The sequence below is a fragment of the Artemia franciscana genome, chromosome 15 (assembly GCF_032884065.1).
Source record: "Artemia franciscana chromosome 15, ASM3288406v1, whole genome shotgun sequence".
NCBI classification, from domain to species: Eukaryota; Metazoa; Arthropoda; class Branchiopoda; order Anostraca; family Artemiidae; genus Artemia; species Artemia franciscana.
Genome location: NC_088877.1, coordinates 12,580,700 through 12,608,430, shown reverse-complemented (window position 1 = coordinate 12,608,430; position 27,731 = coordinate 12,580,700). Strand labels below are relative to the sequence as shown.

The 27,731-nt window shown below is 34.5% G+C and overlaps 1 protein-coding gene across 2 annotated transcripts; it reads left to right on the top strand.

Moving 5' to 3' along the window:
• Nucleotides 1-18: 18 nt before the first annotated feature.
• Nucleotides 19-27,581, top strand: LOC136036059 (uncharacterized). 2 transcript variants are annotated; one of them, XM_065718017.1, is made up of 5 exons: nt 69-124; nt 9,359-9,436; nt 11,212-11,553; nt 16,604-16,770; nt 23,069-27,581. In XM_065718017.1, the coding sequence occupies exons 2-5, from the start codon at nt 9,394-9,396 to the stop codon at nt 24,446-24,448; spliced, it is 1,932 nt and encodes a 643-aa protein (XP_065574089.1). In that variant the 5' UTR covers nt 69-124; nt 9,359-9,393; the 3' UTR covers nt 24,449-27,581. The 2 variants fall into 2 exon arrangements, with proteins under 2 accessions (XP_065574090.1, XP_065574089.1); XM_065718018.1 differs by lacking the exon at nt 9,359-9,436 and having other exon boundaries at nt 19-124.
• The last annotated feature ends 150 nt before the right edge of the window (nt 27,582-27,731 follow it).

Below are 27,731 nucleotides of genomic sequence, written 5' to 3'. Positions count from 1 at the left end.
ACCGTAGTTTCTAGCGTAGTAGTTTGTGACATCTGTTAAAATAATTTATGATGAACGAATGCTGAATTTAAAATTTGAAAACGCGCCAGGCTGTTACTTTTTGGAACTGGAACTGTTACTGAAGGTAACCCTGATATAGCGATTGAAAAATATTAAACGAGCAATGGAAAAAAATTCATAAATGATCATGGCTAAAAGAAAATTAGTCTTTCTATTAGGATCAGCCCAGCATTCTAACTTTAGGCTAGGCTAATTTAGTAAGGTTGGCCTACCCTATCATGTTTGGTTAGATTACTCATGAGACAGATAGTAAAAAAAAATGACAAGGCTACAAATAAGCTTGTTTTTACTGTCTAAATAGTAGTCTAATTAAGCTAAGTAAATGGAACCAGGAATGAATCTGGAACTAAGTGTGATGTTGGGTGGGTAAAACTGGTGCAAACAGTATTACTGGCTTTCATATAAAGTGAATATACCACTCGATGCCTTTTTTTATGCTCTTTACTAATATAATAATTGCTTCTACCGCAAGTTCAGATTTAAGCACTTTTTGACCTCTTAAAAATGACCTATAGGCTATATAGGGTCATTACAAATCTGTAATAGTTTAGAAACAAATTTGGGCTATATATTTGCACATCAGGGGGGGGGGGGTAAAGCATAGCATATATTAAATATGTAAACTAACCATTGCTTCTTTTTTTTTAATGTGTGCACATCAAATTTGAATGAGAAGAGAAATCACCAGTGCAACAGCACAAACACATAAAAAAAACAGCAATGGTTAGTTTGTGTATTTAATATATGCTATGCTTTACCCCTACCCTCCCTGATGTGCAAATATATAGTCCAAATTTGTTTCTAAACTATTACAGACTTGTAATGACCCCATATATAGGTCATTTTTAAGAGGTACATCTGAATTTGCGGTAGAAGCGATTATTATATTTGTAAACAGCATTAAAAAAGGCATTGAGTGGTATATTCACTTTATATGAAAGCCAGTAATATTGTTTACACCAGTTTTACCATTGGGTGGTGTTGGCAAACTGCTGTCTCTCCTTTTTTTATTTCTTTGAAAAGAAAAATTTCAGTATCAGTGTATGGCGGGTTAAATTGCCTAATGAGATAGCTAGGAAATAGACATAGGCTATCTTTAAGAATCAAAATTGTATCCTAAATCAAAATATAACTTAGGGGCCTACATTTGTGTTGGAAGCATACTATACCTTGTCCCCCTATCCTAATGTGCAAAAATTTATCCTGAAATTGTATATATACAATGAATTCTTGGTAAAATTTCAGCAGTTCATATAACTGGCTTTCCTATAGCCTAAAATGAATATACCACTTGGTACCTTTTTTTATGCTCTTTATGAATATGATAATTGCTTCTACCTTAAACTCATATTTAAGCACTTTTTAACCTAACCTAAACTAGCCTTATTATAAATAATTTTAACTTTGAAAATGTAGTATTATTTTTTCAAAATGATTGAAAAGATGGCACTGAGAAAATGTAGTATTATTTTGTGGAAAACAAGCAATAAGTCATACTTTAATAAAAAATTTTCATTTTTAAGAACTCAGAAAGTGCTTAAATTTGAATTTGTGGTAGAAGCAATTATTATATTCATAAAGAATATAAAAAAGGCATTAAGTGGTATGTTTTCTTCATTGGTAAGTCAGTTATATGAACTGTCATAATTTTTTGAAAATTTGTCATTTTTAATAGCTCAAAAAGTGCTTAAATCTCAATTTAAAGTAGAAGAGACTATTATATTCATAAAGAGCATAAAAAAAGGCATCAGTGGTATATTCACTTTGTAAGAAAGCCAGTTATATGAACTGCTATAATTTTACCAAATTTTCCATTATTTTGACAGACTATTACTGTAAATGAGACTACCTTAAATTGTAGATTAAAGCAACCTAATGATTTCTCCTTGTAGAGCTCCAGAGTTCACAAGTTGAGTTGTATTTGAGATTCTTTAGTGACCAGGTGCTCTGTGCTGATGCATAGCTTCCCAGTTGAGTTTTCACTCCCTAGAGGGTCACTCAGCCCCCAGTCTTTGTTTGATGATGTCCACATTTTTGGCAGTATCAGTTTCTTCAGTGAGTCTATTCCAACTGTTGAAAATTCTTGAGGAAAAGAATTGAGTGCAGACTCTGGATATGGTAGGGTGTTTAATAATTTTCAACTGATGACCTCCAGTTCTTGAGTTAAACCCAACAGTGGGAAATAATGCTGGAAGTGTATTAACTCTCATTAACTTATAGGTCAAAATGACATCACCTCTTTCTTCTGTATACAAGTGTTGAGAGTTTCAGCTTTGCTAGTCTTGCTGGGTAGGAAAGTTCCTGCATGCTAGATATCACTTTGGTGGCATGTCTCTGTGCAACATCTAACCCTTTTATGTCTTTTTTAAAATAAGGAAAGGCAAGAGAAATTCCAACTTCAAGCTTAGGGTGTACATATCCCTTATACAGAAGACTGATGACCAGGCAAACAAGTGGAAAGAGTATGCTTAATTAGCACCAGCAGCAGACTTCTTAGCATAAGTGCTGAATTTTGATTCATTATCAATAGTGGTTCCAAGATCTTTATCAGTATTTACAGAGGAAAGTGGATGAGATGAGAAAAAATAAGAGTGATAAGGGTCATTTAGCCAAATTGAATGACATGACACTTGACAACATTAAATTTGAAAAGCCAAACCTCAGCCTAATGATCAAGCAGTCCAATATTACTTAGTAGAAGGGCATGATCTTAACAGGACAAGGCTGGTCCAATGAGCTTCAGCTTGTCAGTATAGAGCATTAGTTTTCTGCTGATAGTGGAAGAAGCATCATTGATGAAGATATTAAAAAGTTTATGAACACTTCCTTGGGGAACTCTTCTCAAAACATGCACAGACAAAGAAAGAATATGGTTACCAGAGTCATCAAATAACTGAACACATTGAGATTGCATATGCAGAAAATTGAGGACCCAGAGCAGGAACTTCTCTTCAAGCTTGATTGCACATAATTTGATTACAAGTTGCTTGTGACAAACTTTGTCAAAATCTTTAGAAAAGTCAAGCAGAATCATGTTAGCATGCACACCTGTATCAATTAACATAATGCTATGGTCATATGATTCAAGGAGATTGGCATCAACAGATCTTCCAGAATGAAAGCCATGCTGTGAGCTGTGTGAGAGATTGTTTGCTTCAAGTTGTCAAAAAACTGCAGAATCAATTATCAAACAGTTTGTGGTAACAAACTGTAGTAAGGAGCAACCCGGCTCAATAGTAAACGAAACTCTAAAAAACGGAATTTCGATACTAAAAGATATATCAAAAGAATCGGATTTTCATGCTGATTTTAAATATATAAGTTTCATCAAATTTAGTCTTTGTCATCAAAAGTTACGAGCCTGAGAAAATTTGCCTTATTTTGGAAAATAGGGGGTAACACCCCCTAAAAGTCATAGGATCTTAACGAAAATTACACCATCGCATTCAGCGTATCAGAGAACCCTATAGAAAAAATTCCAAGGTCCAATCTACAAAAATGTGGAATTTCGTATTTTTTGCCAGAAGACAAATCACGGGTGCGTGTTTATTTTTATTTTTTTTTTTTTTTTTTTCCCAGGGGTCATCGTATCGACCAAGTGGTCCTAGAGTTTTGCAAGAGGGCTCATTCTAACGGAAATGAAAAGTTCTAGTGCCCTTTTTAAGTGACCAAAAAAATTGGAGGGCACCTAGGCCCCCTCCCACGCTCATTTTTTTCCCAAAGTCAACGGATCAAAATTTTGAGATAGCCATTTTGTTCCGCATAGTCGAAAACCATAATAACTATGTCTTTGGGGATGACTTACCCCCCACAGTACCTGGGGGAGGGGCTGCAAGTTACAAACTTTGACCAATGTTTACATACAGTAATGGTTACTGGGAAGTGTACTGATGTTATCAGGGGGATTTTTTGGGTTTGGGTGTGGGGTTCAGGGGAGGGGGCTATATGGGAGGATCTTTCCTTGGAGGAGTATTTCATGGGGAAGAGAAATTCAATGAAAAGGGCGCAGGACTTTCTAGCATTACTATAAAAAAAAAACAATGAAAATATAAACATGAAAAAGTTTCTTCAATTGAAAGTAAGGAGAAGCATCAAAACTTAAAACGAACAGAGATTATTACGCATATGAAGGGTTCTAAAAATGCTTTAGCATAAAGAGCGAGGTATTTAGGAGGAGATAAATACTTCGCTCTTTATGCTAAAAATTTTTTAAATAATTTCAACTATTTATTCTACGGCCTTTCTGATTCAGGGGTCATTCTTAAAGAATTGGGATAAAACGTAACGTAAGTTACGTAAGTTATGTACGTTTGTTATGTAAGTTAATTCTTAAGTTACGTTTTTTTTTACTAATAAAAACGTTCGTTAAAAATTAAAAGATCTAGTTGCCTTTTTGAGTAACCGAAAAATTGGAAGGCAACTAGACCTCCTTCCCCACCCCTTATTTCTCAAAATCGTCTGATCAAAACTAAGAGAAAGCCATTTAGCCAAAAAAAGAATTAATATGCAAATTTCATTTTAGTAATTTATGTACGGAGAGCCAAAATCAGACATGCATTAATTCAAAAACTTTCAGGAATTGAATAAAAAAAAACAAGTTTTTTGAAAGTAAGGAGCGACATTAAAACTTAAAACGAACAGAAATTACTCCGTATATGAAAGGGGCTTTTCCTCCTCGACACCCCGCTCCTTGCGCTAAAGTTTGATTCTTTCTCGCAACTCTACTTTTTAAAACAATAAAAAACTTTAGCGCAAGGAGCGGGGTGTCGAGGAGGAAAAGCCCCTTTCATATACGGAGTAATTTCTGTTCGTTTTAAGTTTTAATGTCGCTCCTTACTTTCATTTAAAAAAACTTGTTTTTTTTTTATTTAATAAAATTCTTTCAAGAACGTAAACAGCTGCTTATGGCATGCTAATAGGTTGGTAATTTTTGGCAAGGTCCTTTCTACCTGTCTTGAATATTGGAATGATCTGGGCTGTTTTCCAATCTAGAGGTAGTCTAGAAAAATTTGATGATAATTTGAATAGTAAGGAAAGAGGTTGACCCAAGACTGTCATTCATGGAGGATGATCTGGACGCCATCTGGACCAGCAGATTATTAATTTTGAGGGAAATAATTTTCTTTAGAGCTATTGTATCATTAATCAGAATAGGTTCCATATTATGTGACACATCATATATATATAGGTGGTGGGGGAAAAATAGATGCAAATGTTGACTGAAAATCTCAAGTTTCAGCTTAGGATCAGCAACTGGTTGACTATGAATCAGGTATATTCCTAGAGAAGGAAACAAAAGATTTCTCTGATGTGCATTGCTAACTGTAATATTATATGGTAGTGTCTTTGGTATAGGGACTAATTTTCCAGCTGTGTTCCTTTTCTCAGTCCTCAGTCTCTGCTACTGTGTTCCAATTATGAATTGGTTCTTGGCAGCTGGTTTTGAGATTTTTTGGCTGTTAATGTATGCCTTTCTAGTCTCCCAATAATTGTTGTCTGCTTCTGGTTGTGGAGGCACAACATAAATAAGCAAATCAAGGCTTCTCCTGTCTCTATCCCACTCCTGTCTACAAAAAATCACCAGACTTCATCTTCAAGGGGAAAGCTAATAGATTTTGTTCATGTTAGGTGTTTTGTACATCTTGCATATCCAACATGTTCTCTAACTTCTAGAAGGGTAGATTCTTCAGCCATGTCTTTCTTTAGATTGTTCTTGATCTGGTCTTTGACTTCATCTGTCCTTGCAGCAATATCTTGCTTGAGTTTGTCTGCTGTGCCATTAAATGTATCTGCAATAGCCATAGCACTAGAAACCTATGATTGGATTAAATTTGAAATTTCAGTTATTTAGGGGATTTTCCTGGTGGACCAGGGTATTTGAAGATTGGATTGCACCATTGTCTGTCACTAGTGATTGATATCTTAAGTAAAAGTTTATATTTTACTGCAGGTGTTTAGGCATTCAATCCATTGCTGCTTTTCACAGCCATTAAATCTGGTTCAGGACTTTTTTCGGAACCAGCAAATGAAAGTTGATTTTCCTTTGGAATAGCTAGCTTTTACTTCCTATCATACTTTGGATCCATTTCTAATTACTATTCTCAGCAGTAGTAAAAGAACAGAAACTAAACATGCTACATACACAAAACTCTAAAACAAACAAACAAAGCTACTGCACTAGAAATGGGCCTAATCCATGATCAAATATGCTTTTATAATGTTTTTTATTAACATGGGAGGTAGCAAGTTTTGGGTCTTCAATGCTGTATTTTTTAAGTATTGGTGTAATTCTGTTCCAGAGTGCTAACCATTGTTAATGTTTTGGGAAACAGAAAAAAAGAGAAGAAGGATTTTTACTGTTTTGATTTTGTAAAAATTTCACAGAATGGTGCAATGTATAGGATTTTTTAGGGGTTTGAGAATACTTCATTGTAAAGGTTTGCTAGCAGACAATGATTGTCCTTTAAAAACATTGAGCTATTATCCCTTTTGAAGACCAATTATTTGATGAAAAATAGACTGATGGTACTTAATGACTCAATTCAGTAGGAAAATCCAACCCAGAAAATGTATATAACTCAATCCAATATTTTGGGTAATTACCATCCCCCCTCCTTTCTTTTAACCTTTTTAATAGGGCTGACTACATAATTAAATTCAAAGCTGCAAGGAACAAAGTTTGAGCAGTGTCCAGAAAATTGATTGAGAATTATGAGGAGACCATCAGTGCTACCTCAAAAACTAACCCCAAGAAGTTCTGGAAGTATGCCTCTGCACATAAGGTTGGTAGGCACACGGTTAATGAGGTGATTTGTGATGGAATCCAGTCAAATGACTGTCAAAAATTGGCTGATGCCTTGAATCACCAGCTTACATCAGTTTTCACACCTGCAGACACTGCCCCTTCCCAACTCCTCCGGACTTTGTAATTAACGCTAACATATCTCCAATAATAGTGGTTAAGGCTGAGCTTGAATCTCGGCTTAAAAAGCTTAATCAAAATAAGTTTGTTGGGCCAGATGGGATTCATCCACAACTCCCAAAGGAAGCCCACGCCCAATTAGCACTGCCATTCTCAAGGCTCTTCCAAAAGTTTATTGACACCAAAGTCATACCATTGGACAGGAAAGTTGCCCATATCTTGTCAACACATAAAAGAGGTGACAGGGGCAAAACTCCCAATTATCAGCCAATCAGTATTACCTTTGTTGAGGGGACAATCCTCAAAGGCAATGTAAACGCTGCCATTCTCAAACATTTGGTTACAAATAACCTTCTATCAAAACATCAACACAGATTCCGACCAGGTAGATGGGTTGAAACAAATCTGATTTACTCATATAATTATATAGCTGAGCTCCTTCACCAAAGGGTCTAAGTTGATATATTTCTGCTAGACTTCAATAAAGTCTGCCATCAAAGGCTCCATTTGAAACTGAAGGAAATTGGTATTGAAGAGTATGTGGTGGACTGGATTATGTCCTTCTTGAAGGGAAGAAAGCAGCAGGTCGGAGTTTTTGGTGAGGGTGATACATCTTTCTATTCTGAAATAGCAGAGGTCCCTAGTGGGGTGCCTCAAGGAACTGTTTTGGGTTGGGCCATACACTTTTCAATATCTACATTGCTCCAAAAACATGACTAATAAATTTAGCCTATATGCTGATGACTCAACACTTGTTGGTCCTGTTGACACACAGCAGGGTGCAGCCTCAATAATGTCAGACCTAGACTGGAGATTTGAGTTAGAAGCTGAAAAGTGCAAGGTTCCACATTTTGGAAGAAACAAATCATGGTGGCAATATGAAATGTTATTTAAATCTGATTAGAGACAACCGATTTCCAAAAGTACCTCAGATAGAGATTTGGGGGTTGTTGTTGATGAAGATCTCAAATTTACCACGCCCAAGCTGCAGTAGCAGGGGCTAACCAGACTCTTGGTATTATCAAGCATACAATTACCAGTAGATCCCCAGTAATAGTGACAGAATTTTATAAAAGCCTGGTGAGACCTAGATTGGAGTATGGAATGTGCGTTGTGCATCGCCACGCCAAGTAATGAAACAGACCAGATGGCTCTTGAGTCTATTCTGAAACCGGCAACGAAATGCATAAAGGCTCTCAAGGATAAAGAGTATGGATGTCGACTTCAGAGCCTGAAGCTGCCATCTCTGACATACCATCAACATAGAGGCAATATGATAATGGCCTGTAAGTTGCTTAAGTTTAAGTTGAAAAAGATGAACCTGCCTTATTTTCAAGTACCCGAGGTCATTCAGCAAAGCTGTTCTACAAGCATGCCAAGACAAGAAAAGAAACAATTTCTTCTACAATCGAATCATAAGTCTGTGGAATGGCCTAGGTGAGACAACACTGGGATCTTAAACAATTGATAGCTATAAATCAAATGTCAACAAGGACTTGGCAGCAAAACTATGGCTCACTCAATGGGATGCAGGAGATGTCCCGCAGCCCCATCATCACTAACTGGCATACACTGGATTTGTCCATATCGCTAGCAAGTGCGATTTAAGGTAATACAGAGAGTGTGTTGTTGATTTAGACAACCAAGCCCTCTACTCTTCATCTACTTTTTGCTAATTGCTGTTTTGATTGCTGTCCATTTGTTGAATTGTTTTTTGTTTTTTTTTTTAGTTCCAAAATGCAGTAAGCTTTACCAAGCTTGTTGCACTGAACGTTAAAAAATTTTATGACAGTGCTGAAAAACACTCTCTGACACTATGTTACAAACATGTAACACTATGAAAATAATACACTCTATGAAAACATACGGGTCACAAAGACAACCAATACAAAAAAAAATATTCTCAAAACGAATTGTGATAAGACCTAGTGTGGAAATCTGTAGAGGCTAAACTACTTTTGAAAGACTGGACTATGATAGTTGCAACTGTTTCTGATGGAAGTGGGTCCCAAGTCTTCCACACTCGGCTAGATAAAGAGTTTTGGCCTAATCTTTTCTGTAAACTTGGTGGGTATATTTTGTATTGGTGTTTACAAGTACTACTGTACCTGATCTATTTATAAGGTCATTCTAACAATGCGGAATCTATTTATTAGGTCAGCTCTATATTGCTGGCCTAATAAACGCTGACCTTAGTTTCACTTTAGTTTTTTTTTAACTTTCTCTGCTTTTTTTTAATATTCTATGTTTAAGTGTACCAAATTGTCATGCTGGTTATTGTAATATTTAGTATTTCTTTTTTTTAATATTCTATGTTTAAGTGTACCAAATTGTCACCCTGGTTATTCTAATATTTGGTATTTCTCATACTTCTAGGTCATAAGGCTGGGAGGAAGAACAGCTGTTTTCAGATGATTTTGAGTCTTCTCCAGGGCTGCAAAAAATATCTCTTAAGTAATTGATAGAATGTTTTTTTTTTCTAGTTTAATCTAAACCCTGGATGCCTTACATAAAGAATTTCATTGTTTTTTTTTATGAAAATTAATATAATTGTCTTAATTCAATTTTTAAAGCTATTTTGATAAAAGGGGCCTTCCAGAAATGCATTTCTACCCCTTGAATTAATTCATGTACATATGTCTGCTGATAAATGAGAATTACAAATAACGTCTTTACGGTTTGGTGACTAAAAATGTGGCTAATCTGCCACAGAATCTATTCTCCATTTTAATTTCTATACTCTCAACTAACTTAGTTTTTCATCTGTATTTGCCTTATCATATGCTGTTCAGAAATGATTAATAAATTTTTACTTATTTTGGATGTTTCCTCCTTTTATGTATTTTTTATAATCAGGTTTTACAGAATCACCTAATGTTTTGCTGTAGATAACAAAATAAAATCCAGGAATTTTCATTTTTGTCAGTTGACCTTGGGGGGCAAAATATTTAACTGCACCACAAAGGAATTATATTTAAATACATACCGTTGAAATTTTACAGGCCAATGTTAATATGTTTCAAATTATGATAAAAAAAAATTCTGTCTCTGCTTAATTTTTTCATTGTTTCCGCTATTTCTTTGTTTTCATTTTATTTTTATCAGCTTATGCCTAAAAAATTTCATGATTGCTCTGGCTTTGGGTTTTGAAGGGAAGGCACTTTTTTATTATCCGCTCCTTTCTTTGTAAGAATTAAAGACATTTATGTTCATCTACAATGGCTTGTGTTATGAATAGCTATACAACTAGTTTTGAATTGCAAGAACCTGTCAACCAAATCAAAACATTTGTCTTCTTAGACCTTGAGATGATAGAATTACATAATCCAGATATCAACCTGGATCCAGTGATCAACAATTACCCCCAAGATTGTTTTACTCTTCCCCTCCCTCTGATTTTCAAAATATCTTATTTGGTGTTTTCATTTTTTAAAGCTGCAAATTTTGTCCCTCCCTAGATTTTAGAAAGACATTTTGTCCTTCCTGCATTTTGTGAAGTATAGGTTCCTGAAGTAGTCTCTAAGCTCAACATCAACTTTATTATTATTATTATCATTATTATTATTACTATTATTGCTAAAATACTTATTTTCCTAGCCTTATGAGTACAAGAAGAGAGTAGAGAGGGGAAATTGGAGACCTCCCTCCTCTTCAACCCTAAATTTTTTAACATGGCACAACCATTTTGAAATTTAGCAAAGATTTTGCCTCCTATGCTTTTACTGGTATCTCCACTCTCCAAATTAATCTAACATATTGAGGAATAACAGTGTAACCCTCTCGAGTTCCCGGACAATAATCGCCGTAGTTTCTGACAAAATACTGAAATTCCTAGTTTTGGAGTAGAAACCAGATATTTATGCTCATCCACAATGGCTTGTGGTATGAAAATCTAAACAACTAGACGTAGATTGCAAGAGACTGTATAATCATGGGATCAACCTGGATCCAGTGATCAACAAGAGTTCCTAGATTTCCGTCCTTTTTTGAAAATACCTGGTATTTCCATTAAAAAACTACAGAACTACTCTACCCTAGATTTAAAAACATATATTTTGCCGTAATGAATTTTCGTGAGTGGACACTCCTGAAGTAGTCTCTAAGCTCAATTCCAGTTTTTAATTTGAATAGTTTTTTTTTTGCTAGCCTTATGAGGAGAGGAAAACAGTTGGAGACAAAAAATTGGTGACTGTGGGAAAAATACTGAACAAAATACTTCTCCTTTCTAGGTAGAAATTGTAGACATTTATGCTCATCCACAATGGCTTCTGGTATGAACAGCTATACAGCTAGTCTCGAAGTGCAAGAGCCTGTCAACCAAATCAAAACATTTGTCTTCTTTGACCTTGAGACGACTGGACTACGTGATCCAGTAAGGATAACGGAAATTTGCTTTGTTGCTGTGACGCGTGACATTTTGATGGACAGAATTAAGAAATTTGAAGAAGTAAAAGCTACCAATGCCCCCTCTCACAAGCTACTTGAAGTGGCAAAGCCTCGTGTCCTTTCAAAGTTTAGTGTTTGCATGAACCCGTTGAAAAATATTGATATCAAAGCTGTAGAAATGACAGGTAAGTTTTGTCTAGTGCTTAACATTTATGCTCCCTCCGGGAGTTTTTTATTTTAGGTGTAGGGTGTGATTTTGCAGTTGAAGAAAATTGGAAGAATATGATGATAGGTCTGCTAATCAAGGTTAGAATATGGGAATTCCCTTGAACTCCCCAGCTGATTATAGACCTATTTTATTATTATCAATGTTTCCAAGGATATTAAAAAAAAAAAATGCAGAAGACTGACAAGTGTTTTGGAGATCAAAAGTATTTTTTTTCATGAAAACAAATTCGGATTTCATAATAATATGGAAGCTATTTTCAGCAGTCCTGCTGTTTGAATTATTTACCATAAGATGACAATGTTGCCATCATTAAACAACTGAGGTTTGGCTTTATCCATCTGCTGAATTACATGTTTGAAATTAGCTTTGTATTTTTCTTAGATTGAAAATTAAATTGAAAAAGCTTCCAAAACATGTAAAATTGGGAATAATTCTGTTTTTTTAACCAAATTTAGGTCACTTTAAGAAGAAGTCTAAATTCAACAAAATCCAAGAAAATTTATATACAATTAAAAATAACCAAGAAAACAAGGGTGATTTTCAGCCGGTGGAAAAAAAGATAAAGTAAAAGAACGAAAACAAATATTTTAGTAAGTACCTCCGACAAGCCTTCCTCATTGCTAAGAAAAAAAAGTTAACCTTTTGAAGTGAACAATAGAAAAGCAGAAGAAGCACTGAAACAAACAAATAAAAACCAAGCCAGAATAAATGAAAAGATATTCGCAAATTTGATTGGGCAAGGATTCACTCCCTAGTGTTTATGAGAGCAGGGTCTAAATAGATACCTCTCTTTTAATAGAGGTACTGGAGACATTCATATCAACCAGTTTATGGTAACTTACATAAAAAGGATCAAGTAATATTATTTCTCATTTGAAACTAAGATAGTTTGACTGTTGCTAATACAAATCAGGTCAATAGACCAGCTAAGTTAATCGTTAGGGAGGTAATTCTTGTCCAATTTAAATTGTGAATTGTCTTTCATTTATTCTGGCTTGGCTTTGTGCATGCTTGTTTTGGCGTCCCTTTTCCTTTGTTAATGTTCACTTCAAAAGGTTAGTGTGGGGTTTGCCTGATTTTTTAGCACTGACAGAGGTCCCTGCTGAAATATCTACTTTTTTCTTTTCGCTTAGTTTTTTTCCCAATTGCTGAAAATCACCCTTGTTTTCTCAGTCATTCTTTAATTATATATTTTTTTCAAACATCATGCATAGCCAGCGTAATCTTAGAACGTATATACGTCAAGGATATTCATAATTCTGTCTGAATGAATGGATCGATCCGAAAATTATATATTGAATAACCTAAGCATCTTGTCCTTTTGGTCCAAGTCACAGCAATAAGCTAGTCACAAAATTAGATTGTTGACAGGGAAACATAGAAGTAGTAGTAGTAGTAGTAATAGTAGTAGAACAATTTTATTAGAAATAAACATTTCTTAATCAATAGCACAACATAAGCGAAGCTTGCGAGGCTGTGCTAAATTCAAAGAAAATAAAGAGACAATATGGAGAATAAGAAAATATGGAGAATGAGACCATATACCGAAAAAAAAAACATAAACAATACACTACCTTGCGTGACCCCAAGACAAAAAAAAAAAAAAAAAAAAAAAAAAAAAAAAAAAAAAAAAAAAAAAAAAAAAAAAAAAAAAAAAATACATAAATATTACAAATGAATAACCTATGTAAAATTTATTTTAGATAATCTGTTTCAAAAGCCTACCTACCGAGCAACTCCACACGTAAATCAGACTTTAACTGGCCAAGGCTACCTATTTCCTTGATATCTATACTCAGTGTATTCCAAAGTTTTTCATAAACCTTAAAAGGGCGGAAGAACCCAATAATTCTTCTCTAAAAGCAGCAGCTGGTAGAAATTCATGGTGGCCATTGTTTACCCCTGATCGTTTACCCCAGACAGAGAACAAGGTCAAGCCGTTTTTAAGATAAATTTCTCTATGTTTTTGTCGGGAGCACTGAATTCCCTCGTAAAATATTCAACCCATTTTTTTTCCGGCGCACTACCACTCTGGGCTTTGGTAGGCTTTCTGTACGTCCAGAGTTTGGAGGGGTCTTCAGCAATATGGATGACATTTCTCTGGATCAGTATTAACTTATGGTTTATCAGTTCCTTGTTAAATTTCTGTTTCGTACGGAGCCTCAAGTCATTATTTAAGCTGGCTCTCGGACGACCACAGTCGTTCCAAATAGAAAGCCATAGCTTGGCCGAATCAATATTGTGTTATAGAAAAGTCTAATATGTGTTTGCAAAAGAAAAATGGGTTATCCTTCATTCTATCCCTTTAGTCAGAATTCAAGAACATATGGAGTCAACTTGATTTATCCCAAAAATAATTAGAAGCTGAATAGCTATTAAAAAGTCATGTTCAGAGCAGGCTGGCCTTGTATGTTACCCTGTCATGCTGACTGAAATACAATTATATATTATAAATAAAACCAGCTATTGAACAATGAAGATTGTTTATTGAGGTAACTTAGCTTGCACTATGGTATTTAAAAGGAGTTGAGCATTTAGAAAGATTTTTTGTTTTAGATTAGGATATCAAAACTTGCTCAGACTAGGATTGGACAATCAAAACTCGTTAGATGCCATTTACTTAGTATCACAAAATTAGGTGGTCGGGTGCGTTTAGCCACCTGATGTCAACATATTTGTGAGTAATTCTCCTCCATATCACCTTGTTCAAAACAATTGTTGTTGTCATCTACCAAGAAATATACAACAATTTTAAGCTATTTTTTTAGTTCTTTTAGTTGGATGTCTAATATCAACACCTTATGGGCTATTTCATAGGAATATCCTAGTTACACTGAACATCCATTCGTGACCCCAGACCATAATTTACGATTTTTGAAATTTTAACACTATTTGTATTTTATATTTTTAAGTATCCACACAGATAAGCGCACCTTACAAAAGAACAACGCGCGACAATCTTGTGAATACGCACAGGCAACAGCTAAATGAAAGGGCCCCGGGCACCAAAAACTAAGAAACCATAAGCCTTAAGAAATGTTCTTTCTTAAAAATAAACTCCATGGAAAGAGAACACAAAAAATAGAGAATATGCCTACAAGAGATAATTAAAGATTAGTACCCCTCCCCAAATACGAGTCCTAGTATAATCCGGGAAGCCCATATTTTGATCGAGTTATAAGGTAGAATATAGAATTTAAGTATGAAGCTATTTGGTCCTCAGTTTTACAGATTGTATGCAGGTATTTGGTTTAGCTATCCGTATCCTTGTATGGTATACCAGATAGGTATATTACGTTGATTAGTGGTATGTACAAGAATAGTATTACAATAGTTTAGGCACGAAGAATAGGATTAACAGTTGTTCTAGTATGGAATTAGAAGTCAAGTCGTGTTTTGTCCTGTCCCTGTTTACGGGGGATATTTTGATCGACTTGTCCTAAGGACCACATCAGAGGCTATGGAAGGATATGGTAGCAAATGTGAAGGTAAAACTTTTATTGAATTAGACTCTTTAGGTCAAAGAGCCAATATTCTAACTTCAAACCTAAAATATGTGAATTCATAATTTTCAGTAAGAACGACCTAACACAAGGCGATATTTTTCGCTGTCCCTATTAGGAAAGGGGGAGGCATTGTTCTAAACAGACAAAAAGATGAACTATATGCAGCTTTAAAACAAAACAAACGACATCTTAACTTATATCTTGGTTTCAATTGATAAATTAGGCCTTTTGACTAATATTTTTATTGTTTCTTGGAACTTTTTGGAATCACAATATCTTGTAGGACTAAGAAATCTTTTTTTTGCGTGTATTATTGGCATAGCCTATATTAAGTCTTAAGGTCTAATACTTAGTTTCAGTTCCTTTGGTATTATCCTTATTTGTTTGCTTTAATGACTTTAAACTTGAAACTCTATCTAATCATTGTCAAAATGTCAGCCAAAACTTCTAGTTGTCCCTTTTGAACCACTCTATTCACCGAAAGATCCTCTCCCTTCTTTTGTCATCTTTCAAATCTGGACTCCCTCGACAAAGCGGCAGCATCTACACCCAAACTACCGTCAATTGACTTGTAACAATGAACAAACATGAATGAACAAATAACAATGAACAAAAAAATAAAATAACAATAAAACAATGAACAAAAACAAATAAATAAAATAACAAATGAACAGTTAACAATGAGCAAGATATGAACAAAGTCTTATTTCTGCTGATCGTTTCTTTTTCCTTTTCTCTGCATGTAACGTAGTGTGGCGAAAAAAAAATAAAGTTTTGGCTTGTTGCTTTTTTTTGTGTTTTTTTTTTTTTTTATAAATAAACAGGATTTGAATTAGATAAGCTTAATGGGAACTTAAAATTAATATGAATGAAAGGCAGCTGAAAATGGTAAGCACTTATTGCTACAATTACGACTAAATTATATAAATTGACTTTCAACCACTAATCTACTTTAATTTAAATAAAGCAAGTGATAAAGTAACATTCCTTACAATTTGCTGTAGTGGCACTTTTTGAAAAATTTCTAAGTGGGAATATTTTCCATAATTTGATTTTAGATGCGCTTTTCCAGTTGAATTTCATGTACTGGGTTTGTTTATGTTAAAGTATATTATAGAGAAATTGTATCTGTTGGCTCTGAGTCGAGGAGTGGATAGTCCTTAGTGGACTATCCCGAGGAGTCCTTAGTGGAGTGGATAGTACACTGGATTTGCAATTCTGTTTTTTTTGTCATGCAGGTTCAAATCCTAGTTTTTCTGGTATCCAAGCTCTGATGTGGGGTGAGGGTTAGTGGTGTGATTCTGCGAGCTCAGTCGCCTGGGATGTAGATGCAGTGCGCCTTTTAGCCTTTAGCGTTGATCCAGTTGTGTACACACCGCAACAAATTATAAATGTTAATGTCTTGACTCTTTTTGTATTTCAATTCCAGAGTCTTCTTTGAAATCACTCTTGCAGCTTCACCTCTTTTGAATTGCAGCACACAACATTCCTTTCTTACAGGTCTATCAAACATTGAGCTTGAGCACCTTAGCCCATTTGATGGAGCAACCTCCAACGCCATCTATCAGTTTCTTAATCAGTTTGAAAGACCATTTTGCCTAATTGCCCACAATGGTGATCGGTTTGATTTTCCCATTCTGAAAGGACATCTCAACATGAATGAAAAGGTAGGCTTTTTTTATCTTAAGAGAAGACAGAAAAACATGGTGATATTTTTCAGTTTGGGGTTATTATGACAGATCTGTAATCTGCGCTATTCTGTCTTGGAAAGAGGGCTGAAACGGTTATGCAACGTATTTAATTGGCACAAATATTTGATCATATTTAATCATATCAATCAATTAATTGGATTTAATTTTACACATTAATAGGCAAAAAGGGAAGGCGAGCTCTTGCAGTGTGTTAAAGTAGTTTTTCTAATTATGTATGCATTTCTATACAAGCAGTTGACTATCTTATTACTACTAAAAAATCACTGAAGCACACATGACGCCACTACACATGACTTTCAGTAATTAAATAAAAAAACAAGTTTTTTTAACTGAAAGTAAGGAGCGACCTTAAAACTTAAAATGAACAGAAATTACTCTGCATGTGAAAGGGGCTGTTCTCTCCTTAACGCTCCGCTCTTAACGCTAAAGTTTGACTCTTTCTCTCAACTCTGTTTTTTATAACAGTAAAAAACTTTAGCATGAGGAGCGGGGCGTTGAGGAGGGAACAGCTAAGGCCAACACAGTGTGCATGCTCTTTCTCCAAGCCAATCTGTTCACAGCTTCCCTCTTTTCACTGTCAATAGATTTCCGGTATCGTTGTATTCCTTTCTTACGATTTCTTTCTATCATATTTAGGGACGCCCTGCTTTTTGTTTGGCTCTAGATGGATGGCCTAAAAGGACAGTCTCTGACAATCCTTCATCCGCAGTACGTGTTCTAGGCATCTCAACATTTCTGTCATTATAGGCCTAGAAAGCAGAACATAACCATTTTTTTTCACTCAGCTTACTGTTTAAAATAAGATCGGTCAAATGGGTACACATAACAATCTCTAGGTAATTCCTCTAGAAAACATCTAACAAATCCCGCTCGATCTTCCCCAAGCGCCTGTGTTTCAGGACCATGCTTGACCAATGTCATAACTGTAATTTCCAGTCTCCTAGTCTTGGTTTACGGACTTATTCTTTCATTATCCCTAGTTTCTTTCAATTGTAGAAAAACCCTTGAGTCTTGGTTACTAGCCTAGGCTTACTGCCTAGGTAAATGAAGCTGTTCATATGATCGATCTTATCTTTACCCAACATTATCTTTCACTTTCATTTATTCCTAACCTAAGCGATTTCGTCTTCTTAAAATTATTTTTCAGTAGCCTATCTTGTAAAATTAAAAATTAACTAAGGGCTTAACGAATAAGGGGCTGATCTTTAATGATGAAGGCTGTACACGCCAGTCCAAAGAAAAAAAAATAACGTTTTTTGGCTATTATTTTAAACTTTCAATATATAGACTTCAGTAGAAATTTATTTTAGATTAACAACGCTTTAGCCTCGAAGAAAGTTAGATGAATACAAAGCTGATCGATAAGGATGTCAAGATTCATCGCGCTGATTTAGCAAATGCCAGACACCCTCATAGTTAGAGGCAAAAATTTTAAAAAATTTAAAATTTTAAAATTTTAAAAAGTTTAAGCAAAAATTTTTTTGGTACTTGTTAATTATACGAAACATACTCCAGAATTACGCTTAGGTTAGACTTCAGAAAACCGGTTTCATAGTCACAAAGACAATTGGTGGGTAATAGAATGCATTGGACTTGTATAATTTGGGCTATATATTTGCACATATAGCAAAACATATAGGGGTGGGAGGGGGTGTTAGGTTAGATTAGGGGCGCTGTCCAAATACTTTACACCCCTCCCACCCATATTGTGCAAATATATAGCCCAAATTTCATTATTATGTAAACCAAAGGTCATATTTCATTAGGAGTAACCAAAATTTCACTTCTTGGGTGTGTTTCGTTTAATTAGCAAGTACCAAATTTTCTACTATATCGTTTAGTTTCTATACAGTCTTTCTCTATACACCTATGGATTGACTATAAAAGTCGCTGATTGGCTAACCCTATCTAAATTCCCCAAAAAAACTAGAATTAATTGGCCATTTATGATTGTTATATTTCGCTCTACAGTCGACAAATTTGATGTTAGACCGGTTCCTAATAAGATTGATCGGGCTGGATAGTTTTGGCTGGTTGAGATATCGTCAAATTTCTCAGATATCGATTTTTTTTATTCAGCTACGGATAGGCAATGAAGGTCATTATTTGTTTTAAAGTGTAACATTTATATAACCAGTAAGTATAGTTTTCAATTTCAGGAAGTTTTAAAACTGAAAATTTTACAATTTCTGATTATAGTAATGCAGTGGGGAAACTTGTCCAAACCAGTCCTTGTGTTGTGCTGATCTTGTTTGTCAGTTTAATGAATAAGATTTTAGGAATTAAAAAAAATCAAAAGAAATACAAAAAAAAGCTTCAGTTTCAAAAGATCTTATATTAGAATAGGTTTAGAAATACAAAAAAAAGCTTCAGTTTCAAAAGATCTTATATTAGAATAGGTTTAGATACTTACTGGTTATATAAATTATACACTCAAAGGAAAAGAAAGAGAGTAATCAAAGATTGATTTTTTTTTGTTTTGTTTAACATATAAATTGTCTTTGATTCCATGAATTAATTATTTAAGTTCTGATGAAAGTGAGGGAAAGGGAGAGTAATAGGAATAAGATTTGACAATACTGAGATTAGCTAAAACCAACATTTGGATAGTGCCAAATCCATTCATAATAACATTTCGTAAAATTCCAGATCTAGCTTGGGTTAGCTCTGATGCTTAATGTATTTAAACTTTTTTGGAGTTTAGCTAAGGCTAGCCAATCAGAGACGTTAGTTGTCAATGTGTAGACAGTTGAAATGCATGTATAGAAATTTGACGACGTCGGAGACATTTTATATCTCAACAAGCCATCTCTCACTTTTTGTGCTACTTTTACTAGAGCTTCTTAAGACAGAGGGTAATGTTAAGTGTCATGTGGAGAGCTTGATATATATAATTTTTTTGCATCATTACTATTTGGATAAATTTTTAATTTGCCAAAATTAACGTCGGTTCTCTCCGTTTTCTTTTTCCATTCTCGCACTTCTCAGCGTACGGATGGACCACACTTTTAGGGATGGTAGTTTGACAGTCCCAATAACCACATTATGTACATTTAATAAGTGTCAAGTAGTAAATGACGGCTTTACATTTAACGAATTAGCTGCTTTTCATTCTCACACTTTTCTCAGAGTCTCTTTGCGTTCTCTTACTTTTTTTCTCTTCTCTCACTTTTTTACTTCTTTTTACTTGAGCTTTTTAAGATAAAAAAAAATATATATTTTTCATAGGGAGAGCTTGGTATATATGACTTTTTACATTTTTTACTGAGCGGATAGGTTTCATCAAAACTTTCATTAACTTTTAATTTACCAAAATTATCGTCAGTTCTATCATTTTCCGTTTTCTGTTTTTCTTTTGGGTTCTCTCACTTTGCAGCGTACCTTATTGGGAGACCCTTTTGAGCGTGTAATTGTTCTTATTTTTTTTTTGGTGTGTTTTCCCACACCTATACTTTTTGCAAGCATAAAAAATGTTCATAATTTTGCTTTAAAATGTCCTAGGCGTGGAAACGTCGATTCAGACATATAAGAATGAGAACTTGGTTAGAAAAGTTTACTGCTAGAGTAAATGGTAAACAGTAAAGAGCTTGTGTTTTCTAATTTCAGTTCTATTTTCTACGTCAGGAAACGTATCAGCAGTTTTGGTTTAAAAACTTTATAAGTCTACAAAATAAAAAAGCATCACGTTAATTTGTGCCTCTTGTATTTGTTCGTTCATTCATATATTGAACCAAAATAAAGCTTATAGTTTTTCAGGGGTCAGGGATATCTGAGGACTATTCGAAACAAAAAAATTATGAAACAACTCACTGCAGCACCAAGCCGGCTTTGGTCAACACAACTACGCACGGTCCTCCTCAATTCCAATCTATTAAAGACCTCCCTCTTTAGACCCTCCCGAGAAATTCCAATGTCCCGTAAATCCTTCCTTACGGCCTCCTTCCACCCCATTCGAGGATGACCTGCTTTCCGTTTGGTCCTAGATGGTTGGCAGAAAAGGACGATCTTTGGCAACCTATAGTCTTTCACCTGCAGAAGGTGTCCTAGCTATCTTAACCTTTCTCTCATTATGGTCCTAGAAAGCGGGATAGAACCACATTCTCCGTGCAAATTACTGTTTGAAATACGGTCAGTCAAACAGGTAACCAAAGCAGTCCGTAGACTACTCCTCTGGAAAACATTTAACGAATCTTCCTCCTTTTTTTTTTCAGTACCCTTTTTTCAAAATTTCAGAGCCAAACCCGACCACTGTCATCACTCTGTTCTGAAAATTGCTTCTTCTTTTTTTTAAATTATGAATTCCTCATTATTTTATACCTAAAGGTTCATTTCTTCACTTCGCTTCACCCCCCCCCCCCTAATGGATAAATAGACAGCTGACTTTATATGTACTCATTATATATTACAATAACGCATGGTGAACGGTAGCATTTTGCTACGAAGAACGCTACTGAAGTGGCGAAGAAAAAAATGGTTTCTTTCAAGTAGTCCATGGAAAATTTGGAGAAAAAAAAAACTTGGACTTAAACTTCAGATTATCCTAATATTGAGAAAAATTTGGAGCCCTCTGAGTCATAGATTTCGGTGATGCTTGAAAACGTTAATTTTTTGCTTAAAAATTTCAGTTTTAAAACATTTCGTGTGTTTATCAAAATATTTCTAGTAGTAGGGTGCTCGGAAGCTTCCTAGAAAAATTCATAAGTATATAACTGTAAACAATATACGCTTTCGAATTTATTCATTTTTGATAAAGGTTAGCGTTTGCTGCAAAAATAAATTTTCTCTGCTCCCTTCTGCCTTGTGAAATTCGTTTGGCTTTTTAAGTTTGCTATTTGATAAGATTAATTGATAATAATATATCTGGAAATAGGGTGCTCCGGAGCTTTAGAGAATAATTACAAGTATGTAAGTATACACTAAAAGCTTATACCTTTATTTGTTTTTGGTATTATTATTGTATTACAACAATATTATTGTTGTTGCAAAAATAAATATGCCTGGCACTCTTCTGGCTTACGAAATTCGTTGGTTTTCCTTTTTAAGTTCACGATTTGATTAAGTTTTGCTATTTGATTAAAAATTAATATAACAATATTTTGGTGAGTGGGGTGTTCGAAAGATTTATAAAAAAAATCACTAGTGTGCACACTATATACGATTATTTATTTATTTATTTTTAAAAAAATTAGCTTTTGTTACCAAAATAAATATGCCCTGCTCTCCTCTGGCTTGCGAAATCCGGGCATAAATATGCCCGGCTCTCTTCTGGCTTACGAAATTCGTCTGTTTTGCTTTTTAAGTTCGCTATTTGATTAAATTTCGCTATTTGATAAACATTAATTGATAAAAATACTTCTGGGAGTAGGGTGTTCCGAAAATTAAAAAAAAAAGAAGAAAAACACGATTGTGCACACGATGTTCGCTTATGCATTCATTTATTTATTTAAAAAAAATTAACTTTTGTTACCAAAATAGATATGCCCGGCTCTCTTCTGGCTTGTGAAATCCGGGTTTAAATATGCCCGGCTCTCCTCTGGCTTACGAAATTCGTCTGTTTTGCTTTTTTAGTTTGCTATTTGATTAAATTTTGCTATTTGATAAACATTAATTGATAAAAATACTTCTGGGAGTAGGGTGTTCGGAAAATTAAAAAAAAACACGATTGTGCACACGATGTACGCTTATGCATTTATTTATTTATTTTTAGAAAAATTAACTTTTGTTACCAAAATAAATATGCCCGGCTCTCTTCTGGCTTACAAAATTCGTCTGTTTTGCTTTTTTTGTTCACTATTTGATTTATGTTTCGCTATTTGATAAAAATGAATTGATGAAATATTTCTCTGGAAGTAGGGTGTCCGGAAGATTTATAAAAAAAAATGACAAGTGTTTACTCTATATACGCTTATGTATTTTTTTTTTTTTTACCAAAATAAATATACAATGCTCTCTTCTGGCTTGCAAAATCCGTTGACTTTTTAAATTTGCTATTTAATAAGATTAATTTACAACAATATTTCTTGGAGTACTGTTCTCGGAAGCTTTATAGAAAAATTACAAGTATATAACTATACACTTAGGCATTTATTTAATTTTGATAAAGATTAAAGTTTTTGCAAACATAAAATTGGCCAGTCTCTGCTCTTTTCTGGCTTGCGGAATTCTTTGGTTTTGCTTTTTAAGTATTTTGCTGGTGTTTCTTTCTGTTTCCTTATTCTTTTTTCATACTTTTTCAATTCATGTCTTTTCTTAGGCTTTAGTTGCCGGTGCTCTGTGCTGTGACTCAATGACCGGCCTGAGAGTGGTTACTGGATTAAATGGACAAAATAAAAACATTTTTCCGGTTGCTGGCACCCTACAACAGTTAGAGATTGCTACCACTGCAGAAGTAAGTTTTAACAGTAATCTAGAGTTTACTAAAGAAGCAGTTCCTAGTAGCTCTTCGAAAGATGTTCCCCATTCCCCAAGAGTGACGCGAAGTAAAGGTCTACAGAAAGTGCAGGATGAAAAACCGGTCCCGAAACTTGAACGTGTTTCAACTCCAACCAAAACGTCTTTCCATCGTAAATTCGAAGAAAAAAGGCTGGCAGAAGCAGAAAAGACTCCGCGAACTCAGCTGGCCGAATCGGTTGGTCAGCTACACCTTATGAAAGAAAATCGTGAAATTTCGGTTTCGGAATGGAATGCATCAACTGATGTAAAAGAGGAATTACTGCTTGTTGATACAATTGAAAAAGCGGACGAATTCATTGGTAGGGCAGAACTTTTACGCAAAGCTAATACAAATTTACAACAATCTGAAAGGACGTTATCTGAAAGCGACAGAAAAGCTAGTGCACACACTACTGTTGAGTGTACAACCCCTAAACGCAATCGAAATAGTGTTTGTACTTATAGATTTGTCTCCCCAAAGTCTAAAATAGACACAGCCATTGAAAATCCTATCGTAAATGACAGTGCTCAATCTATAGGAACTTCCAGGTCAGTAACAGCAAATGACACATTTTCCAATGTTCTTATTGATGTCAAAACAGACGGATTCAATTCTGCAAAAAAGCATGATAATCCTGCTGCTCCAGTTGGAGACACTTTAGCCAAAGAGCCTGACCAGTCTTATAAAACACCAAAATGTACAACACCTAACGGTTCTCGCGTTAGGACGTACAAGTTTGATTCTCCAAAGTCTCGAAAACAGTTACATTTTGAAAATTCTGGTGCTGCTAACAGTGGCACTCCAACAAAAGAAGCTGACAGCTTATTAAAGGATATTAAAGCTGTTGAAACTTCTGGTAGTGGGCAATTAAATATTGCTCAAGATACAAGTGGCACACTGAATTGTGACTCTATTAAAATGACTCGGAAAAGACTCCAAGACATAGGTGATGAGGGGAATCGTGGAGCTCAGGGTTTTCAAGAGAAACACAAAAAGCCGAAAAGTAGTAAACTGTGTGATTTCTACCATTTTTATTTTGAGGACTCAATACCTTCCGCTCATGAAGCAGAGAGTGATGTGATGGCGCTAGTTGCTGTGACTATTGCTGCAGGCCAAAACTTTGTTGATTGGATGGATAAGAATGCGGCTGATTTTAATTTTGACGTTAAAGGGAGAGACTCTAGAATCCTACAAACATAAAATATCGGGTCTAAATATTTCTAAATACCCCAGGGTACCTACATTTTTATTGTTAGCTAAATAGTAAGATAAACTAAATTCTATGCTTGTAGAGCCATGTTCTAAGTGTTCTTGTAGAGCCATGTTCATATTCTAGCCAGTTCCAAAAATGTTTCGTATTTTTTGCATTTGTGTATTTTGACATTAAAAAAGTGGATGATACTGTTAAGATATAACGTGACGATTGATAAAACCAGTTTTAATGTGAAGTTTAGAGACAGTAAATATAGTTCCTATTTTTATTAGCATCTGCATATTTAATCATGGAATTTTTCTGGATAGGTACATTTAAAAAAAGTAAACTTTTGAATGTCTCTGTTTCAATATTTGGATGTTTCAGCGGTAAAGGAAAGAGAACCTATTAGGAAGCCTAATTCAAATCAGTCGCACTCCAACCGCCCTGACGTAACTGAATCATAATTCTTTCACTCATATGCTAAATTATGATTAAATTGCGACTAAATTATATGCAAATTATCCTGCCATAACTGCTGCATTATATCTAATTTAGTTTTAGCATAACAGCAAACTAATTTAACTGATACATCTTTTGGTTTAAGCAGTGGCGCCAATTCACTAAAATAAAATTAGGGAGGGGGGGGTAAATGTTTTTTTTCAATATCTAGGGTGAGGGGGTAAATTTGTCGTTTTTTTTCAATTTTTCGAACGAAAATACCAAAAAGGGTATTTAAAAAAGAAATACCCCAGATCAGGTAGTTTTCAAAACTGGGAAAAGGGGGAAAAGGGGGGGGGGAGGGATAAAAATCTTGGGTGGCCACCCCCACCCCCAAATGACGCCACTGGGTTAGATGCTCTTAGCTTTTATCAGTGAGCAGTGGACACGGCTCATCGTATATTGGTCATGCAGCTTTTCCATCAAGTAGTTCTGGATTTTTGACCTACCACTGAATGCTCATCCTTTATCGTTTTAGCCCATATGGGACCTAATTGGCCTATTCTCTTTCATCCTAATTAAGGACGTCAAGATTTTCTTCCCCTCCTTGTGAATTATTTAGTAACTACAATAGATAATTATATTGTATATATGATATGAACTCTATGTAATAGTTCATATTTAATATATATAGCTATAATATATAGTATATGCAAACTATAATATATAATTTCTTATACACTCCCTTTTGATTTACTGATTTTTGAAGATTTGTTTCTATTTGTGTGACCCCCACCCCCTCAATTTAATTTCTTACATATCCCTTCTGATTTACTATTTGTTGAAGATTTGTTTCTATTTGTGTGATCCCCCCCCCTTAATAAATTTGCTTGTTTGAGTCTGATTGTACGGATGATTCTGCACATGTCGAAGCCGTCTCAACTGCTATTTCATTCGCAGGTGTTTAGAATTTCACAAAATCGGACCTAAAAGTAAACAATTAAGTTTTAATAACTTAGTTTCAAAAACTTTTATCTCATAAGTTTCTTTATAAGGTTAAGATACATTCGGGAACCCACGTTAACATTAAGGATTTGAATATGTTATTATTTTTGTTCAAAAATATTCGTTAACCAAAAGACGCGATATGTTGTGCTATTATAAGTAAAGATGGGAGAGGACTGCCAAATTGGGGTCTTTTCATTTAAACGGTGTCTGTTTCTTGTCCCATCAAAATTTTCGGTTATGAACTGTATTTTGAAGCCTGAATATCGACCGCTAAGGTGAGCTCAAACGCCATCTTCACTAAGTAGAGTAATCATTTAGACACAACTCAGGTTATAACTAACACCTGTGGACGGTGTGTGGCGAAACAAGTGGTCCTTTTACAATTATGGGCTGTAAGGGGGGGGGGGTGAATTTGTTCTATTCTGCAGTCTTAGGATGAAGATAGTTGCAAGTGATTAATTTTGTGACTGATATATTGATTTCCACACTTTTGGGCTAAGTGCACCATACTTGACTTTTCTGCACCTAGAAAGGAAATGATTTCCTTGTATTACTCTACCCTTGAAAAAAAGGTGCCATAAAAACTAATTTTTATTCAAATTTTGGCTTCCGGTACGCTCCCTTGGGTCATTTTTCACTTACCCCTCGACAGTATGGTAAATATGTCAAGTAATTTATTACAAAATATAAGGAAATTTAATGGAAAATAATTTGTGGGCTCTAGTAAAGGTTTACATTTTCTGAAATTTGACATTTCTTTCTGACAACAAGGTTGTCGAGTCCTTAAAAGGCTGTTAAATATTTAATTAGATTTTTAAATCTTTAAAGCAATTAAATCTTTAATAATTGTTGAGTCCTTAGGCTATTAAATCGTACGGATTTTAGAGAATGAGGGATCTACTGCACTCTCTATGTGTGCCCTTTCCGTGCTTTGTCTCAAAACAATTTTTTGTGTAACTTTACTAGGCTTTCTTACAGCTATCACGGAAAGATTATAGCAGAGGTGAGAAAGCTAAAGTAAAATGACTTTGAAATCGATAACTCACAACTGCCATCTACATTAGACTACATGAAAGTCAATCGGTATCTCAGTTTTTGTCGGTTATATTTATTAGTCAAATTAAGAACAGCATGTCTTTGTTTTTCAATATTATTATCACCATAATAACCAGAATTTTTACATACTAGTGTTTGACTGCCCAAAGAAAGTTTGTCTCCCGTTCCCCCTCCCTCTTTTTTCCTCTAGAGGTTTGTTTTCTACCCACGAAAAAAAAATTTAATACACACATTGATAATTATATATATATATATATATATATATATATATATATATATATATATATATATATATATATATATATATATATATATATATATATATATATGCCTAAGCCCTAGTTTTAGCAGCAGTGTAGATTTTGTAATTATTACTGTTTTAATTGTTACTATTCTACAATCCTAATGAAATAGTTTGTTGATCACCTTGCAAAATTGTTAGTTTGAAGGTTTTGAGATATTAGCTATTTTGATGCTTTATTTTCAGATTTGTCTTTTTTTTCAAATCTTTCGCTTATTTTGGTCTGTTCTAATTCTTGTTTTTACTTCAAATTTAAAATTCTATTCGCATGTATTTCTATTATTATTCTTGTCCATATGCCTAGACTTTTTAAAAATAAACAGTTTTAGATTTTGTTTGGTTTTTATGTACTGTTTAAGTTTGAAAACAGCTTAGTTTATGATGATTGTCCATTTAAAATAACGTGAATGAATTTGCAAAATTCTTTCCCTTCAAATTTGTACATATTTAATTACTACACAATGCAATTTAATCCCCTCCTTTAC

Coding starts and splice junctions, on each gene's coding strand:
- LOC136036059 (XM_065718017.1), top strand. CDS start 9,394: ATGATTTTGAGTCTTCTCCAGGGCTGCAAAAAATATCTCTTAA. Junction 9,437..11,211: donor CTGCAAAAAATATCTCTTAA/GTAATTGATAGA, acceptor TCTCCTTTCTAG/GTAGAAATTGTAGACATTTA. Junction 11,554..16,603: donor CAAAGCTGTAGAAATGACAG/GTAAGTTTTGTC, acceptor CCTTTCTTACAG/GTCTATCAAACATTGAGCTT.